The 20115-nt window shown below is 38.5% G+C and overlaps 1 protein-coding gene and 1 pseudogene across 24 annotated transcripts in view; one reads left to right on the top strand and one right to left on the bottom strand.

The window, feature by feature from the left end:
- CCDC15 (coiled-coil domain containing 15) overlaps positions 1 to 20115 on the bottom strand; it is a 50993-nt gene that overhangs the window by 23555 nt on the left and 7323 nt on the right. For 3 of the 24 annotated variants that reach the window (XM_025286340.3, XM_025286338.3, XR_006551350.2), the window contains exons 5-12: positions 17852 to 17965; positions 15083 to 15205; positions 12881 to 12997; positions 12213 to 12626; positions 11159 to 11278; positions 6859 to 6933; positions 6435 to 6557; positions 5840 to 5962 (exon numbers count right to left, since the gene is read on the bottom strand). In XM_025286340.3, the coding sequence (XP_025142125.2) occupies positions 5840 to 5962; positions 6435 to 6557; positions 6859 to 6933; positions 11159 to 11278; positions 12213 to 12626; positions 12881 to 12997; positions 15083 to 15205; positions 17852 to 17965 (1209 nt within the window). Of the gene's footprint in view, positions 1 to 5839; positions 5963 to 6434; positions 6558 to 6816; positions 6934 to 11158; positions 11279 to 12212; positions 12627 to 12880; positions 12998 to 15082; positions 15206 to 17851; positions 17966 to 20115 lie in introns of all 24 variants that reach the window. The other 21 variants (XM_044943530.2, XM_025286345.3, XM_025286341.3 and 18 more) reach the window with 21 other exon arrangements.
- Positions 9035 to 10058, top strand: LOC102392523 (annotated as a pseudogene).

Genomic DNA, 20115 nt, shown 5'->3' with positions numbered 1-20115 from the left:
AAACATACCTTATGAATAAATTTAATAAAAGAAATATAAATTATACACTGAAACCTACAAACCATGTTAAAAGAAATAAAAGATCTAATTGAGTGAAAAGACATCTCTTGTTCATGAATCAGAAGACTTAATACTGTTAAGATGGCAAATGAGTCAACAGATTTAATGCAGTCTGCATCAACATTTAAGTTGATGGGACTTCCCTGGCAGTCCAGTGGTTAATATTTCACCTTCTAGACTTCCCTGCTGGCCCAGTGGTTAAGACTCCACCTGCCAAAGCAGGGGACATGAGTCTGATCCTTGGTCTAGGAATATTCCACATGCCGCAGGCAACTAAGCCCACGCGCCACAACTACTCAGCCCACGCTCTAGAGCCTGTGTGTCACAACTGCCGAAGCCTGCACACCTAGAGCTAGGGCTCTGCAACAAGAGAAGCCACGGCAATGAAAAGCCTGTACACCACAACTAGACAAAGCCTTCCTGCAGCACTGAAGACTCACCTTCCAATGTAGGAGATGGGGGTTCGATCCCTGTTCAGGGAGCTAAGATCTCACAGGGCTTGCAGCACAAAAACCAAAGCATAAGACAGAAGCAATATTGAAAAAAAAAAAAAAACCTCAATAAAGACTTCAAAAATGGTCCACATTAAAAAAAAATTCAGTTTACTTCTCTGTAGAAGTTGACAAGGTAATCCTTAAATTCATACGAGTGAGTCACTCAGTCGTGTCCAACTCTTTGCAACCCCGTAGACTATACAGTCCATGGAATGCTCCAGGCCACAATACTGGAGTGGGTAGCCTTTCCCTTCTCCAGGGGATCTTTCCAACCCAGGGATCAAACCCAGGTCTCCCGCATTGTAGCCAGATTCTTTACCAGCTGAGCTTTACCCAGAATAGCTGAGATGATCTTGAAACAGAGAACAAAGTTGGAGAACTCACTCTTTTCAATTAAAAACTTATTACAAAGCTACACTAATCAACACAGTGTGGTACTAGCATAAGGACCCACAGATCAGTGGACAGAACTGGCAGTTCAGAAATAAACTCATATTTACAATCAACTGGTTTTTGACAAGAGTGATGAGAATTCAGTGGGTAAGAAGAGTCTTTTCAACAAATGATGTTGGGTCACCCTGGATACCCACATGCAGAAGAGTGAAACTGGACCCCTACCCAACACCATATACGAAGATTAATGCAAAGTGGATCACAGACCTGAATGCAAGAGATGTAAGATTCTTAGAGAAATACAAAGGAGTATTAGGTGATGGTTTCTTAGATATGACATCAAAAGCACAAGCCACAAAAAAGTAAATAATGTGGACTTCATCAAAATTAAAAATTTCTGTGCTGCAAAAGAAACCACTGACAAAGTGAAAAGACAACCCACAGGATAGGAGAAAACATTTGCAAATCACAAAATAAATAAGGGTACTATGTGTAGAATATATTAAGAACTCACATAAGTTAATAATCAAAAGACAAATAATCCAATTAGAAACTGGGCAGAAGATTTAATAGTTTTCTAAATAAAATACACATATGGCCAATAAGCACATGAAAAGATGCTCATCATTAATCATCAAGAAAATGTAAACCAAAACCACAATGAGCTATCATTGCACACCCATTAAGAGAGCTATAATTAAAAAGACAAAAGACAATTACAAGTGTTCATGAGGACGCGGAAAAACAGAAACCTCGTAATACTGCAGGTAAGAATGAACAGCACTGCGCCACTTTGGAAACCAGTTTGGCAGTTCCTCCCCAGAGGTTAAGCATATGGATACCAGAAGTCTCAGCAATCTCCCTCCTACTTATACACCCAAGGAAGATGGAAACACATATCACAGAAAAACATATGAACGAATGTTCACAGCAGCACTATTCACTATTAACAGTCAAGAAGTAGAAACAATCCAAATGCCTATTAACGGAAGAATGGATAAATAAAATATGCTACATGCATACAATGGAATATTATCCAACGAACAGGAATGAAGCATTGCTACATGCTACAGGGTCTACGAACTTGGAAAACATTATGCTAAGTTAAAGAACTCAGTGATAAAAGGCCATTCTATGGTCCCTTTTATATAAAATATCCAGAATAGGCAAATCTAGAGAGATTTAAAAGTAGACTAGTGGTTGCCTAGGGCTGGGGTTGGAGGTAAGGGACAAAAGAGAATGAGTGGTTGCTAAAGGGTATATGACTTCTGGGCAGTGATTAAATATTCTAGAAGTGACTATGGCAAAGTTTGCACAACATTCTGAATATAGTAAAAACAGTGAATTGTACATTTTCAATGGGTTGTATACCTGTATGGTATACAAAGCAGCTAGGCTTCATTATTTGTCTACTCCTTATTTGTGAATTTGCCTATTCACCAAGATGTATTTGTTATCATAGAATTAATGCTTGCAGTGCTTGTGGTCACCTCCAGACATGAACAGTGCTGGGAAAAATCTGAGTCATCAGATGGACATGTTGTCAGCTAAGGTCAAACACTGTGATGCTCTGCCTTCTTGTTTCAGCCTGCATACCGTAAACAGTATCCTTTCAAAATGTACACTGAGTCCAAAGCTTTTTGCATTTTTGTGCTTTTTTTGTTATTGTGCTATTTAAAACACCCCTCAAGCACTGTGCTCAGGTACTAACTAGTGTTTTTAGCATAAAAAGGTTGTGATGGGCCTTATGGAGAAAATACATCTATTAGATAAGCTTCATTCAGCCATGAGCTATAGTGCCATTGGCCCTGAGTCCAATGTTAATGGATCAACAATACATATTAATAAGGTGTCTAAACAGAAATTCACACAAAACAGTTAAGCAATGGTTCAGTATTGACTAAAATTCAGTTGCAGTATTTATGGCAAGTTTATAGAACATAACTATTATGAGTAAAGAGAACTGACTACATACCTCAATAAAGTTTGTTTGTTACAGATAAAATCTAAAAACAATATGTAGCAAAAGGTTAATGGTGGCTATCTCTGTAATTTGGGGTCTTTTATCCTTTGTATTTACTTTTTGCTGTAATAAAAATGAAATCATTTTTTCTGCTTTCATAAAAGTAATATAGGACTTCCCCAGTGGTCCAGTGGTTAAGAATCCACCTGCCAATGCAGGAGACACAGGTTTGATCCTTGGTCCAGGAAGATTCCACATGCTATGGAGCAGCTAAGCCCGTGAGTCTCAACCCCTGAAGCCCATGCCCCTAGACCCTGTGTGCCGCAACAAGAGAAGCCACCGCAATGAGAAGCCAGCACACCACAGCTCCAGAGAGCCTGCATGCAGCAACAAAGACCCAGTACAGCCAAAAATAAGTATAGGAAAAAACACCTTTTTTTGTTAAGAAAAATTGGACTTCCAGCACTGGTCAAGGAGTAAGCCCGTTCTGAGCCTCTAGCTCTCTCTCACTGATTCTAAGTATAAATTGTAGGAAATGTGGCTCTAAGTATCTGCAGAGTATATGGGTAGGGTACCCTGAAGAGGGGTGAGTTTGAATGCTACTCAACACTCCATAATAACCTAAATGGGAAAAAGAATCTAAAAAAGCATGCAGATATGTTCATGCATGACTGAGTCACTGTGCTGTACACCTGAAACTAATACAACATTGTAAATCAGCTATAAACCAAGAAAAATTAATTAAAAAAAAAAAGAGTGAGTTAGAAAAGTGGATTCCTTAATTCTGTGTATGAAATGGCACACACCCCAGCATCATCCCTGAGCTGTGCTGCCTGGGATGGACTTAATGGAGTATAAAGAAGGCTCTGAGAACTGAACTAACATTGGAGCTGCTGTTCACAGAAGATGAGAGAGAACTCGGAGCCTGAACTTAACCAGGTCAACTGTCTGCTAGAACAAAAAAAGGAATGTTCTTCAGAGGATTTTAACAAGAATATAATGTTCAAAATTGGACCCAGAAGAAAACATGGAAAGTGAATCCAGAATATGGATCCAAAGAAAGACAACTCTGGGATGAGACATTCCTGGTGGTACAGTGGATAAGACTTCACGCTCCCAATGCAGGAGGCCTGGGTTAGATACCTGGTCAGGGAACTAAGATCTCATGTGCCACACAGTCAAAAAAAAAAAAAGGACAATTCTTCCCCTGAGATTAGTAGAAACAGGGAAGAATGGCAAAAGAGTAAATGGTCAAGCAAGTTATTGAATGATGGCCCCTTTTTTAATGAAAGTCAGAGAGTATAGGGTTACAGAAAGAACTTTATGGAGTATTTAAGGTTTGGAATTATCAGTGTGGGCCATGTGTGAGGGAGCTAACAAGTAGCAACTAAGAAAAACGCTAAGCAGCACTGGGGATCTAGTTGTGACTGTAAAACCCTAAGTATGAATGTGTATAATTGTATCTATACCATTCAAGAGGGTTTTCTTTACAATAAACCTGGATTATTCGGGAGTCTGAAAGGTCAAAGGACTGATCTAGGATTTTCGGGGCTGGTGTGACAGAAGGACAAGAAGAGATTCTGACTATTAAAGTGGCACCCTGAATCAAACAGTCAGGATTAGGTACCCCTCTTCTTGCGCAGTTAATGGCCTATCCATTCTCTACCACTAATTACGTTGCTTCATAATTATTGCTTATTTGAAATTTGGGTGCTAAGTCTTATTCACAGCTATATCTTTAATATTTAAAATGTAAACAATGGCTAACATCAAACTGGTGCTCAATAAACGTTTGACTGACTGACCAATTCTTTCTAAACAAATTTAGCAAGAGACAAGCAGGTACTAGGCACCATGCTAAAGGCTGTCCACACTCCAGTAAACAAAACAGGTATGCTATTTCTCTTCATAAAGCTTACAGACTACTGGAAAACATGGAAATAAGTAATTACCAACTGTCTTGTGTATGGAGAAGGAAACAAACAGAATGCAGGGACAGAGGAAAAACACAAAAGGGGAGGAGGCCTAATCTTGATAAGGTGGTCATCAGAGCAGAAGTTGAAGTTGAAATCTAAAGGATGAGAAGGGACCAGCTTCGCAAAGAAAAAAAGAGAAGACTCTCAAAAAGAGGGAAAAAATAGGCAAAGGACAGCAAGTAGAAAGGGCTTGCAGAATATAGAAGTGGTGATGCAGAATAAAACACAACAGCCTTCCCTTAGACCAACCTTAGAGACCCAAACCAAAAATAATAAAGAAGCTGCAGTTTAGTCTGAAAAGCTCAGCCCAAGTGCTTCTTTCTGCCTTTCTTCCTCCTTTTCTTTCTGCTCTCTTAAAAGGACCAAGGGAAAATTTCTCTTTATCTCTTTCATATATTCTAACAATGCTGGTTGCCTGAAGGCTCTGTTTCTAAAATAACAAAAAACACGAGTTAGAAATTATGCAGACAGTGTAAAATTCTGATGGGAATAAACTAGACTTCAGTCATAGGGAAATCTCAGTAGGCCAGAGTACCATGACACTTTCTTGGAAAACATAACCCTAACAAGTTCCAGCCTAAATGTCTTAGTGATCCTGCCTTATGCTCTACCAGGTTCCTGATGGGGATCTAGTCCTGGCTGTTGGGTGCAAGAGTCTCCTGACCCCGACCCTTCAGAAACCACTTACTTCTTTCCTTCTCATAAAAGAAGAGATACCAAAAATACACGTTTTATAAGAGAATACACATGTAAAAAATACAATTTTTCCAATAGGTAACAAGTGTTTCTGACAATACCCTAGCCTTCAGGGAGTAATCTTAGGTCAGAACAGGTTTCACACATCATGAAATAAACCAAGAATCTGCTTTTTGCTCAGCCTTACTGTTCCCAGCTCAGTAGGTACCTATGACCCTATCTAAATTCCACTGCTCACACTCCACAGTCTGCTCTACCTGTTTTCTGCTGGAAGCCTCTCTCTGCTGCTTGGGCGCAAGATGGTGATGCCCATCCAGAAGCAACTCTTCCTGCCATCTTTCAGCTGTTCCAACACATGGTTGCTGTATGGAGCATAAGCTCTAAAAGATACAAAAGCGTTCACCAAATTGCATAAGCAATGACATGATGTTGGTAAAAACACTTTAGGCTGCAGTGATAGCCCTGATGTAATCTAAACATGTCAGAAGAGTCTGATGCATTAGGGCATGAAAGCAGACACTACTCTTCTTGCCACTGCTATGGATCTTAACTGTATCTGCGAAGCAATCCTAAGTTTCTCTACTGGTAAAACAAGGAATAATGGCATTGATCTCCCAGGGTTATTTTGAGAGTTTAATGAGACAAAGGATACAAAGTTCTAGAACCATTGTGGCTATGGTAAATGTTTAATGAATTTAAGCTGTTATTCATAATGATACTAATAACATTACTAATACTATTAATAAGAGATAACACTATCATTGCTTGCTGGCAGCATAGCTCTGGCAAGTCCGTATCAAACTCTCACTAATTGACTTTCTGCTGCTTACTCTTCACTATACTAAGCTCTACCTTCTCTCTGGCAGAAACTGGATCCTGAATTTCATGAATGACACATTCACAGTGCTCCAGAAATAGCTCCTCTCTCCATCTCTCATCTGTCACATTATGTGAGGCCTGCCCATAGTTCCTGTGCTAAAAGAAAAGAAACCTTGAACAACTGTCCAAAAAGCAGCATCAGGCCAGGGCCCTAGCGAAAGCTTCAGTGAAGAGGCCAGAACGAGTCTCAACAGGGCAGAACAGTCACAGAACAAGAGGGCATTATACCTTTGCCCATTGTTATTGACCTTAACACTAAACCCCTGAAGCAGTTATGACTTTGCCCTGCCAATCTGGAATTCAAACCTAAGGAATCTACTGTAACTTACTCCCCACTATATTCTGTTCTACTTACTCTCTGGGAAAGGCTAGGTCTTGAACACTGGGTGAGACATACCAACCACACTCCAGAAGCAATTCCTCTTCCAAGCTCTGATTTCTTGAAACACGAGGGTTGCATAATACACTTGCTCTAAAAGAACAACAAAATACAAAACTAATTGAGCAAAAATTATAGGTTATTATTTAATAACCTATTAAATAATAATAGTAGTTTAATAATAGTACTGTACACTTCAGTGACAACCCAAAATAATGATACTAGGGGAGGATAATTTAACAGGTGTGTGCATGCATGTATTTAATATAAAATTTCCAAACATACATCAAAGTAGAAAAAAAAATAGTATAAGGAACCTAAAGATACCCATCACCCAGCAATTAGCAACATCATGTTTTTTCATATATCTTTTCTCCCACATTTTTCCTAGAGTATTTGAAAGCAAATCCTAGATTATTCTGGCTTTTTCTTTTTCTTTTTTTGCATGGGGTAACACTTTATTCAACAACACATTTAGAATAAGATAAGGCAACAAGAAAATATCTTTATAGAGTTGCCAACATTTTCTCAGGTAAAGCCAGGAAACAAGCTTGTGTTATTTCCCTTAAGCACGCCTACTCAATGTCCCTGATAATTCCATGCACAAACAATAGAAGTGGTGAAGTCTGGGAAGTTTTGAGTGGCAAACAGCTTGTTTTGTTCTTCATCATAATTGGTCTGCAAACTGGATGTCTGGCTTTGGTATACTGCTTCAGCTGCCCAAGAGTAGGATTCCTTCAATGTATAGAAGACTAAATGTTCAAAGCCAAATTTACTGAAGGACTTGAGTTTACCAAGAACTATTTACTGACAACCAATCAATATTATACAAGTAAAATCTACCTCTTATTTGGCCCAAATGACAGACGTATGCTTTGTCACCTGGACTCTCTTTAGATCTGACACATTTTGAAATAACTGAAGACATCATACTCTTAGCCTAATGCCAGAAGCTTTAATTCTATGCAGCCTACATACAAGCTAGCTTGACAAGCTCTAGCCCAAATCTTAAGTAATCTCAGTTCAGTTCAGTTCAGTCGCTCAGTCATGTCCGACTCTTTGCAACCCCATGGTCTGCAGCACGCCAGGTCTCCCTGTCCATCGCCAACTCCCGGAGTTTATTCAAACTCATGTCCATTGAGTCGGTGATGCCATTCAACCATCTCATCCTCTGTCATCCCCTTCTCCTCCTGCCTTCAATCTTGCCCAGCACCAGGGTCTTTTCAAATGAGTCAGCTCTTCAAATCAGGTGGCCAAAGTGTTGGAGTTTCAGCTTCAGCAGCAGTCCTTCTAATGAATATTCAGGACTGATTTCCTTCAGGATGGACTGGTTGGATCTCCTTGTAGTCCAAGGGACTCTCAAGTCTTCTCCAACACCACAGTTCAAAAGCATCAATTCTTCGGTGCTCCGCTTTCTTTGTAGTCCAACTCTCACATCCATACATGACTACTGGAAAAAACATAGCTTTGACTAGATGGACCTTTGCTGGTAAAGTAATATATCTGCTCTTTAATATGCTGTCTAGGTTGGTCATAACTTTTCTTCCAAGGAGCAAGTCTTTTAATTTCATGGCTACAGTCACCATCTGCAGTTACTTTTTTAGAAAGTAGACAGAGTTCCCACTGTCTTCTGCTCTACCTGCTCTCTGGGGGGAGGGGGCTGGTCTTACATTTTAGGTTGAACATACTGATGACACCCCAGAGTCAATTCATCTTTCTTCTCACATTAGAGATGACAGTTGCTTCAGAAATACGTTTAAAAGAAACAACAAAAACAGAAAAGAAATCGTCTAACCAGGGCAACATGCTAACCTTAACACTCCGAGCTTCAGTGAGAACGCAAGGGAAATGGTACCACATGAGGGTATTCTGATACATTTTAGTTTGAACAGGGATGTTAAACTTTTAACCCAACTCTATAGATCTTACTTTTTAATCCTGAAACATTCATAGAACAGTCTAACAACCTCCTCATAATTTAAGTAATTTAGAATCTGCTAATTCCCCTACATTGTTCATGTAAGAGCAGTATACCTGTGGGAACAATGCCTCACCAAAAGTTATAGCATAATCTTAATAAACTAAAATAGTCTCCTGGAGTAGGGCTAAGTGGCACGTAGGGTGTGCCCTGAATGGAGTTCGTCGACAATGTAACGATTCTGGGCGACCCTGGGACAGGCCTTACAGGGTGAGAATGTGGGTCCCGGGGGCGGGAATTCCCTCTCGGCTGAGGCTTTCAGCCTTTACCCGCGCTGGGCAATTTTGCGTTTTGAATTCCGTAGTGGCGAGGTGGAAGGACATCCCGGCAGAGAACTGTCGTGGCTTGTATGACTTCCATCCGCAAATGAAGCCCGATGTGGGATTTGGGAAACCATCCTCGCGCCTGTACAAGTCCCGCTCTGAGACCAAGCGGTACGTAACCAGTCCGAGAGTGGCTGAGACCGTGGTGCGCATGCTGCGAGGAAAACGAAAAGCTGGCCAGCTAATCCTGGAGTGTAATCCAGGTCCTGGAGTACTCACCCGAGCATTGCTTGAAAGTGGTGCCAGAGTGATCGCCCTTGAAAGTGACAAAAATTTTATTCCAGATTTGAAGTCCCAGTGTGAATGGAAGACTAGAAGTGATCTATTGTGACTTCTTTAAACTGGACCCTAGAAATTGTGGCACAGTGACCCCTCCCGTTATGACTTCAGATATGCTTTTTCAGTCTTTGGGAGTGAAAGCACATCCTTGGAAAAAAGGTTTCCCTTTAAAAGTAGTTGGGATCTTACCAGTTAAAACTGAGAGAAACACACTTTGGAAAATTTTACATGACCTGTATTCCTGTTCTTCTGTTTATAAATATGGACGAGCAGAACTAAATTTGTTTATTTCTGAAAAGGAATGCTGGAAACTAATGGCAAATCCCCAAACTCCAGGCTTATATCAGTCATTAAGTGTGCTCGGTCAAACAGCTTGTGGGATCAAGGTCCTGTGTACAGAGCCTTTCTCATCATTTGACACGTATACTGTAAAGGGACAGCTGGAAAAGCAAAGGCATAGGGTCACTGAGTCCAATTGATGCAGTGCATATATTGAAGCAAATAAAAAACATAAGGATGTGAGAGTAGTAGATATGTATCCTAAAGACTTTCAGCACCTTTTTGAAACCATAGAATGTTTGAAAGATGATACCTTTAAGTGGCTATATGATGAATTCATGGAGGATACACTCTCATAGTGAAGTGGACTGCTAAGACATTAACTGGAGCTGTCTATTGTTTTGGAAATTATGACACAAATGAAAAAGAACTGAGTTTGAAAAGCTCACATCCTTTCAGAAGATAACTGTTCTTGTTTTGCACAACTAGGCAGATCATTCCTTCTGCCACTGATAATGGTGTATTGGATAAAACAGTGGTTGCTATTTTATTCAAATGAATGAAATGAAAACGTCTGTTAATGAGGATTTAATCAAATTGGATTTGTTTTGTTTTAAATTCCTGTCTGTTGTAAGCAAACTGGTAGTTATAGGGTATTACTAAGTGAAATTTAGTTTTAGAAATTCTTTTGGCCTTAATATCGTACGCTGTATTTAAATTTTCCATTTTCGCTGTCGATTTTTATATCCTCCTGGGGGAGCAGAAGAGTGTACAGAAACGTGGAACGTAAACTGATTTAATAGGTTTGTTTTACTTTTCAGTTTATTGAAATGTATTATCAAGTACTGTACAGTTATTTAAATTTTAATATGGTTTAAACTTTTTTAGAAATTAAAATATTTTAAGTAATAGGAAAAAAAAGTCTGATTCCACAATAAGAATACAAGTATGATTTATCAGCCTTCTGAATGACAGAACTGCTTTGATTGATACAGTTCACTAAACAAGGGTCTGATTCTATATTTCACATTACCAGTTGTTGGAAATGTGTAAAATCCAGTTACTTTATTTTCCATCTATCTCTCTTCTTTTTTTGCAGGATGGGGAGTAGGGGCACACCTCAGAGCACGTGAGATCCTAGTTCCCCAATCAAGGACTGACTTGCACCCCCTGCAGTGGAAGTGCAGGGTCTTCACCACTAGAATAGTGCTGTCACTCAGTCGTGTCCGACTCTGTGACCTCATGGACTACAGCCCGCCAGGCTCCTGTGTGCATGGGTTTTTCCAGGCAAGAACACTGGAGAGGGTTGCTATTTCCTCCGCCAGGGGATCTTCCCAACCCAGGGATAGGACCCAGAACTCTCGCATTGCAGGCAGACTCTTTAAGGTCTGAGCCACAACAGAAGCCCACTGGACTGCCAGGGAAGTCCCCCATCTATATCTTTTTGATTGAGCTCTACCTGATCTCTGATAGAGGCCTGGTACTGAAGTTTAGAAGGCAGATATTGATAACTTGCCAGAGAAAAGTCTTTTCTCCCTTTCTCATTCATATCACAATATGTCTCCTTGAAGCATACCTTCTCAAAGACAAAAAAAAAAACCATAAATTGTCAATTGTTCAATAGGAGTAACATGAAATAATAGAAATAATAGTCCAGGCTTTATTAGGAACCTTACAATAATTTTTTCAACTCCAGATGATGTGAAACAATATGGAATAAAACACAAACCACACTTCCTGAAATCTCTCTGAGAACAATCTTGAAAAGTTCCAAACTAAGCCCAAATAATGCAATTCCTCATGTTCTCTCCTTTTTCTGTTCTACCTTGCCACTGATGAAGGCCTCATCTTCACGCCTGTGTAAAAGATCCTGACAGATATCCACAGGAAACACCTCTCCCTGACTCCTACCTATCAACATTGAGACTGCTGGCTTCAAATCTGCTTTCTAAAAAAGAACAAATATAAATAGCAGTTGTTCAGTTAAGAAACACAAGGTAATCAATAATACTTTAGGTTGCAGTGAGAATTCAGAAGTTAACTGAGGCCATCATCTTAAGAGAATAAGTTAATACACTATACTCTATGCCACATAAGCCTAGCCACAGCCCTAAGTAATTTACTTCCTGTTGATCCCTTTCTTTTCCTCTTAGTCTAATCAATCTCTGCTGGAGGGCTGGCCTTGGGACCTGGGTTAAAAATACTGTTGGACACTTGCGGTCTACTCTTTTTTCCCATCTTTCAGCTCTCAAAACAGACAATAGCTGCGAGAAATACTTCACCTAACGAAGAAAGTTTTTTTAAAAAGTAAATTGTCCAGACAGGGGTAATATGCTGCTGCTAAGAATTTTAACACTTAATAAGAATGCTGGACATGTGAGAAATCAATCAGGCAAGTTATTTCTTCCCCAACTATGACTCTCTAAATCAGCTGCAATAGTTCTTGCAAATCCCACTATAAGCCTTAACATGCTTATTTCTTTTTGTTGTATCTTCTTTCCATTTTATTTTACCTGATTGCTGGGTAGAAAATCCTGGTCCTGACATTTGGGTTGAATATTCTGGTCTTTGGGGAGAATGTGCTGATCTGTGGGTAGAAAAGTCTGATTTTGGAGTGGAAAATCTTGCACTTCCAAGGCAATATCCCCATCTTCTAGTCCAACAGTCTGGTCTTTCAGCATACCACTCTTAGTTTTTGTCTTAATGGCCTGGGCTTTGGGCTCAACAGTGTGGCCTTCCAGGTCAATATGCTGGGTACTGCGTCTCAGCTCACAGCGCTGGGCTTCCCACTCAACATCGAGGACACTTGTCAAATCCCCCTGAGCTTCTGGAAGATAATCCTGGGCTTCTGGCAAAACGTCCTGATGTAACTGCTTTACTTCTTCCTCTTCTATCACATCAAATAGTGGGGTTTTGAACTGTACTTTCTAAAAGTGAACAGGAACATTGAATATAGAATGCCAAGTAGCAGTAACACTCAGGTTTTCTGTGAGATTCCTAAAATAATCTTAAAAGGATATGGTAGTCAAACAAATTACTAAGATAAAATGCAAAATTACAGTCTTTGCTCAACAGAACCTGAATCTACAATCCCAAACCAGGCACAAGAATACCAACAGCTCAAGTTCAAATCATAATTACTTTCATTTCTATTATACCATCTCCCTTCCCTCTGCTTTACCTGAACTCTGGTGAAAGGTATATATTTGTCTTCAGGAAAGAGAGCCTCCTGGTCCCCCCAAGACAAATGCTTTTTCCCTTTCTTATCTATCGTAACAGATGAAGATTCCTCAGGTTCCTAAAGAACATACAAACAAAAATGGAAAAACAAACAAATGTATCTATTACAGGTAGAAACAAGAATGCATGTAAAAGAATTAAGCTAGAATTCTTCCTCACACTATATATAAAAAAAACTCCAAATGGATTATAAGAGCTAAAATTATAAAATTCTTAGAACACGTAGAATTAAGCAATGGTTTAATAGATCCTACACCATAGCACAAGCAGCAAAAGAAAAACAGATAAATTAGACACCAAAACTAAAAATTTTGTGCTAAAAAATGATAGCATTAAAAAAGTGAAATGAATATTTACATTGATGGCAATGTTGATGCAATTTCATTGTTATGTTGATGGAATGTCAGTCTTGTAAATATGGTTTTAGAAACATAAATTTTTTATTGTTTTAAAAAGATTTGTATTTTGGTAATTTTCTTTTGATGAATTGGTGGCGAGTTGTTTGAGGGCCTTTAAACTACTTACAAAATGGTGGGATTTTTTTGTATAGTGGATAAAATGAGTAATTGAAAATGTGTCCATAGAAATCAAAGGTAAGTGGGGTCTTTGTGAGTTGAGGAGTAGTTTTAATATAGAAAGATATATTTACAAATGAGTCTAAAATTTCAAAAGAATTGGATTAAAATCTATTATGAGAATAAAGCAGTGACATGGTTAATTTGGAACTTTTGTTCTTACACCAATAAAGGAAGGGACCCCAATAAAGAGGCTTCTCGCACACATACACACAAAAAAATGAAACAACAACCCAGAGAATGGGAGAAAATACTTGCAAATCATGTAACTTCAGGGATTTGCATTCAGAATATATAAAGAATTCTTGTTATTGTTTATTCACTAAATAGAGTCCGACTCTTTTTGCAACCCCCTGGACTGTAGCCCGCCAGGCTCCTCTGTCCATGGGATTTCCCAGGCAAGAATACTGGAGTGGGTTGCCATTTCCTTCTCCAGGGGATCTTCCCAACTCAGAGATCAAAGCTGTGTCTCCTGCATTGCAGGTGGATCCCTTATTGCCGAGCCACAGGGAAGCCCAAAGAATTCTTACAACTTGATAATAAAAAGACAATCCAACTTAAAAATGGTACTGCATCTGAACACAGATTTTTCTTCAAGAGAGATAAACAAACAGGCAATAAGCACATGAAAAGATACTCAAGATCATTAGTCATCAGGAAAATACAAATTAAAAGTATGGTGAAATGCCACTCCAAACCTACTTAGGAGGCTATAAAAAGATGGGCAACAACAACGATTGAAGAGGATGTGGAGAAACTGGAAACCTCATATATTGCTAATGGAAAACAGCTTGACAGTTCCTCAAAATATTAGGCAAAGAGTTACCATGTGACCCAGAAATTCCATAACTAGAGAAACGAATGTTCACACAAATACATGTAACTGCTTACAGCACAATTATGCATAAAAGCTAAGTGGAAAAAATCCAAATGTCTATTAACTGATGAATGGATATACCAAGTGTAATATACTGATGTACTGATACATGCTACAAGGTGGATAAACTCTGAATACATTAAGCAAAGTAAAAGAAGTCAGTCACAAAAGCCCCATTTTATACTATTCCATTCATATGACACACACATTTACATGAAATGCCCAGAATAAGCAAATCTACAGAGACAGAAAGTAGCTTAGTGGTTGTTTAGTACTGGGGAGAGAAACAGGAAGGGACTAGAGAGTGACAGTTAATGGGTTCAGTGTTTCTTTTAGGGATAATGAGAATCTTCTAAATTAGATTGTGGTGATGGCTGCACATGGCACCCCACTCCAGTATTCTTGCCTGTAAAATCCCATGGACAGAGAAGCCTGTTAGGTTACAGTCCATGGGATTGCAAAGAGTCAGACATGACTGAGCGACTTCACATGATGGTTGCACAATCCTGTGAATATACCAAAAACCACTGAAGAGTACACTTTAGGTAGACTGTGTGGTATGGGAATTATAGCTCAATAAAACCATTAGAAAAAAATTATTGGATATTATAATCCCAGTACTTAATTCCATCTTGTATGGTTAGTTATAACAGGGCATCTTTTTTCCCCTCTACTCTTTATATTTACCTACCTGATCATCCATAAATTTCTGGTAATCTGCAGGAGTTAAAAGACCTTGATGGACCTCCAAGGGCAGTTCTCCTCTTACGCCTATATTTATTCTGGTAAATGATGGCTTCCTACAAACTGCTTTCTGCAAAAAAGAAAAATTAATACAAATACAAATGGTCTAGAGAAAGCAATATGCTCATAACACTAAGTTGAGTTTTTGTGAAATATCTGATACAATCTTACCAGTTTATGGTAATCTAATACAGAATAGAGAGTTCTATTTCAAGTATACTAACAAATCATTTACATAACAAACGTAAGGAGTGAAATAAGATAGTAGAATACTTTAACTTTCTTTGCAATTTGCCCTATCCTAGCCAGTAACAACTTTAGAATGCTTATAATTTTGTCTTGGTGATCTAACAGTGGGCAAACAAACCTATCTTCTACGTGTATCTCTAAATCTAGAACAACGGTAACAACCAGACAGATTCTAATGTCAGTAAAAATAAGTCTAACAAGCAAATGAAACCAGAGCTCAACTGGGTTATAGGCTGTTCTCCTTTCTGACCAGCAGATTCCTCCTGCTCACAACTGAGTGGGTAGAACTGTTCAGATTTAAAGCAAAGACTACATACTCGATAAGAAAAATTTCGCTGTCAATTATATGGCATAGATTTGTTTGTGGTACTTTATCTGAAATAGCACATTCATTATTTGAAAGCAAGCAGCTAGACCAGAGTTCATCATTATCATAATGAACTACACTTAAATGGCACCTTTGACGTATAAAACTGGTTTATACAAGGATGTTATATAAGACTTAACCTCCTCCCTTCTACTGGATAATTATTTCAGTCAGACCTAGGAACAGTACTCTTTTTGGAAAGACACCAATTGAAAGGTTATAAAGTATCAGTCTCTAGGATCTGGTCATCCTTCTTTTTCTGGTTTAAATAAACTGGGTCCAACCATCTCCTTTTAGCAGTACCAGGAAGTCAGTCTTATGGACCAAAACTACAGTACTGCCGAATCTGTGGAAGAGGTATGAAAATTGTCAAGAAACCAAGTCAAGAATTTAGTTACAAACGAAACTGTGTCTTGAGTCACAACAATGCAATCCTAGAGGTAAGCACACTTAATGCATCCAAGATGGAACGCCATATTCGGCACACCCATGCCTACTTGCTTTTCACATTTCACCATGTGTGCCAGTCACTTAGCCGTGTCCAGCTGTTTGTGACCACATGAACTGTAGCCCACCAGGCTCCTCTGTCCACAGGATTCTCCAGGCAAGAATACTGCAGTGGATTGCCACTTTCCTTCTCCAGGGATCTTCCTGACCCAGTGATCAAACCCAGGTCTCTTGCATTACAGGCACATTCTTTACTATCTGAGCTACAGGGAAGTCCATATTTAACTATAAGTTTCTTAATTATCACTACAGAGGAAGTATTCTACTAACTACAAACATAGAGGCATGTCTTTGATGGTTGCTGGTTGCACTGAGATACTCAAGGAAAAAATACAAAAATAAAATATAAACATATATGTAATCTAGGAAAATGTAAAAAAAAAAAAAAAATACCAATTAGGTAGGAAAACTGAGAGAGAACTAAACAAGAGACAGCTGATAAAGGTACCAAAAGAGAGTAAAAAAAGACTGATTAATAAACCATTTTATCGATGCTGCCTATCAAAACTTCCAAAATTAAGTAAACACAGGGAAATATACGGGTTTAGGATCCAAATTTATGAATGTGGAAATAAGGAGACACCAAAACAATGTGATTTTATAAGCATGGCTTTAAATATTCTTTTAACTCTAACTTAATATTTAGGTTCCAATTCGATCTAACTTTATTCTATAGCTTTTCTCACTGAAATCACAGTCTTTATTTTCACTATGGTAAAATATATACCAGGAAAAATATATACCAGGACGTCCAGAAAGTTATTCTATATTTTGAAACAAAAAATTTCTTTCTGGACTTCCCTGGTGGTCTAGTGGTTAACACTCCATGCTTCTCCTGCAGAAGGCACAGGTTCAATTCCTGGTCAGGGAAGTTCCTCTTGCTGTTTGGTATGGTGAAAAAAAAAAAAAAAATCCAAAAAACCAAGAGAATTTCCTTTTTTTAAAAAAATGCCATTGACCTCTTCCTTCCTGATTAAAATTTAAAATATATACATTATGGAAAATTTCTATGATTAAAAAAAAATAAAAAAAAATCACTTGTAATAACACTACCCAGAAATCATCAGCATGAACCTCTTGGTTCATTTCTTTTCAGGTCTTTGTCTATGCATATAGCGTTCTCTCCCCATCTCAATATTTTGCCTTACACTTATCATTGGAAATAATATTCTGTATTTATGTGCTTGTTTAAGAATATGCTTCCCTACTAGCACAGGAGCTCCTTGAGGGATCTTTTCATTGCTGTTAAGTTCTGCTTCTAGAACAATGCCTGGCAACTACATATAGTCCATAAATACTTATTGGGTGAATTTTTTAAATTGAGCTTATACTATATCTAATTTATATCCTACTTTTTCCACTTACCTTTATATCACAAACACTTTCCCAAGGCTTCAAATATCCTTTGAAAGCATGATATTTTTGATAACAGCTATATATGGATATATTATGTTTGTAGACCACTCCCTACTATTGGAAAATTAAGGTCATTTCCAATTATTTTTCAGTTCTAAATAATGCTGAGGTATAAATTAATCTTTATCCTATTTTTTACCTGTATTTTTAGAAACAACTCATGAGAACTTAGGTTACCTCCTGGGTGGGAAAGCTTTTCTTTCTATCATCTGGAAACTCCGGTGCATCTTTCTGATTCACAGTTTTAAATGATGCCAGCCGGTGACGTGCTTGTTTCATGCTTTGACTAAGCTGCCAAGGAAAAGGGAAAAAAAGAAAACAAAAACAGGCTAAAGTCTTAATACCAGATTCACTAAGTGTTCCAACAGGAAAACAGGCCCCTATTATTAAAAAATGCCAGACCTGAGACCAGAGGATTACCTGCAAAGAAGACTTTCTGATGTGCTGATAAGCTTTTACAACATGGTTTTATTATTCTAAGAGACTGCATTTCATAACTTGATTTAAGTGCTGTTACTCAAATCATTTTTTAATAATGTATGCTTTATATTAAGTAAGTACACAAAAATATTAGAACCTAAAGATCTGAATTTGGAAATGCTTCAGCAGATATTCTTTACCTTTTATCTATCTTCTTAATAAAGAGTTATTTCTTCAGCTGGTCCTTGCATGCCTGATCACTTTTATCACTCCTACTTCCCTAAAATTGTTTTTTCTTATTTACACGGGCTCCTTTTTCACTTGTAACATTTGAAGACTGTACTTACTTGTCTTTTCTCAAATGTCTCTTCTTCCAGGAAGCCTTCCTACATTAATTTAGAACACAAACTCAAACATCTCAACAGAACCAATTTGTTTCAAGTACTCTAGACAACAATTAGTAATAAATATTAATATCAAATGTTAATTTTGTGTTTATTCCGTATTTCTACCTAGCAATTTCAGTAAGTACCTACTTTGATTTCTTTTTCAGAGAAGCACTGCCTATTTTATATTTCACATATTTGCACAGAATGTTCCTTTAAGGAAAATCCAGGAAAGTGTATCCTTATACAATTCAGTGAAATTATGGCAAAGCCAGGACCAATTTCAACCCATCCAGTGAAAGTTTAATGACATCATTTCTTCCTTAAAGGGAAATAATGATTACGGTTTACAGATATAAATAACAAATATTTTATGGTATTTACTAATAGTGACTAGAGATGAAAATTCTCTCTTGTTACCAATCCAGTTTCCTTACAGCATATTACCTCTGTTTTGACCTTGCTTCTAAGAAGGTCTATACCTCTAGCCAGAGAAACCAGCTTGAAACATTATACTTTATTCTATTAAAAGGAGGACTTTTAAATTTAGTTAGAGTAGAGTAGCTGGGCTTCCTTGGTGGCTCAGATGGTAAAGCATCTGCCTGCAGTGTGGGAGACCTAGGTTCAATCCCTGGGTTGGGAAGATCCCCTGGAGAAGGAAATGGCAACCCACTCCAGTACTCTTGCCTGGAAAATTCCATGGACTAAGAAGCCTGGTGGGCTACAGTCCATGGGGTTGCAAAGAGTCGGACACGACTGAGCGACTTCACCATAGAGTAGCTAAATTTAGTTAGTAGAGTAGCTAAAGGGGTCAGTCCAGTTCAGTCGCTCAGTCGTGTCCAACTCTTTGCGACCCCGTGAATTGCAGCACGCCAGGCCTCCCTGTCCATCACCAACTCCCCAAGATAGAGTTAATTACAATGCAAAAAGACACAGTATATTTGCAGTTGAAGTTACAAAAAAATACAGAGCCATGAACATGCCTGCTTTAACTCATTGTCAGGTATGGCAGACATCACTGCCCTGTGTAATGGGACCAAGGATGCAAAATACTTGGTGTGACAGATTTAAAATAAGAGTTACGTAGTCTTCATTTTCCATCAAGTCCAACCTCTATTAGAATCGCAGACTGATTTTAGTCCCTTAAGCAGGATATTTCAGCTGGTCCAGCAATTGGACTATATCTAACATTCAGTTTCTCTGTCATTAAATCAACCCAAAAGCCCTTTCAATGACCTGCTATTAGGATGTAGTATGCTGAGTAACAGTCACCCAAAGATATCAAGGGGCTTCCCAAGTGGCATCAATGGTAAAAGAACCCATCTGCTAATGCAGGATGTACAAGAGATGTGGGTTTGATTCCGCAATCAGGAAGACCCCCTGGAGAAGAGTGTGGCAACCCACCCAGTATTTTTGCCTGGAGAATACCACAGACAGAGGAGCCTGGCAGGCTATAGTCCATGGTGTCCCAAAGAGTTGGACACAACTGAAGCAACTTAGCACGCACACAAAGGTATCAGGTCTTAATTCCTTAGACTTGTAATTGTTACTTTATAAGGAAAAAGGGCCTTTGCACATGTGATTAAGTTGAGGATCTTGAGACGAGATAATCGTGGATTATCTAGACCAACACTA

Source organism: Bubalus bubalis, chromosome 5 (genome assembly GCF_019923935.1).
Source record: "Bubalus bubalis isolate 160015118507 breed Murrah chromosome 5, NDDB_SH_1, whole genome shotgun sequence".
NCBI lineage: Eukaryota > Metazoa > Chordata > Mammalia > Artiodactyla > Bovidae > Bubalus > Bubalus bubalis.
This window is presented reverse-complemented; position numbering and strand designations above follow the sequence as displayed.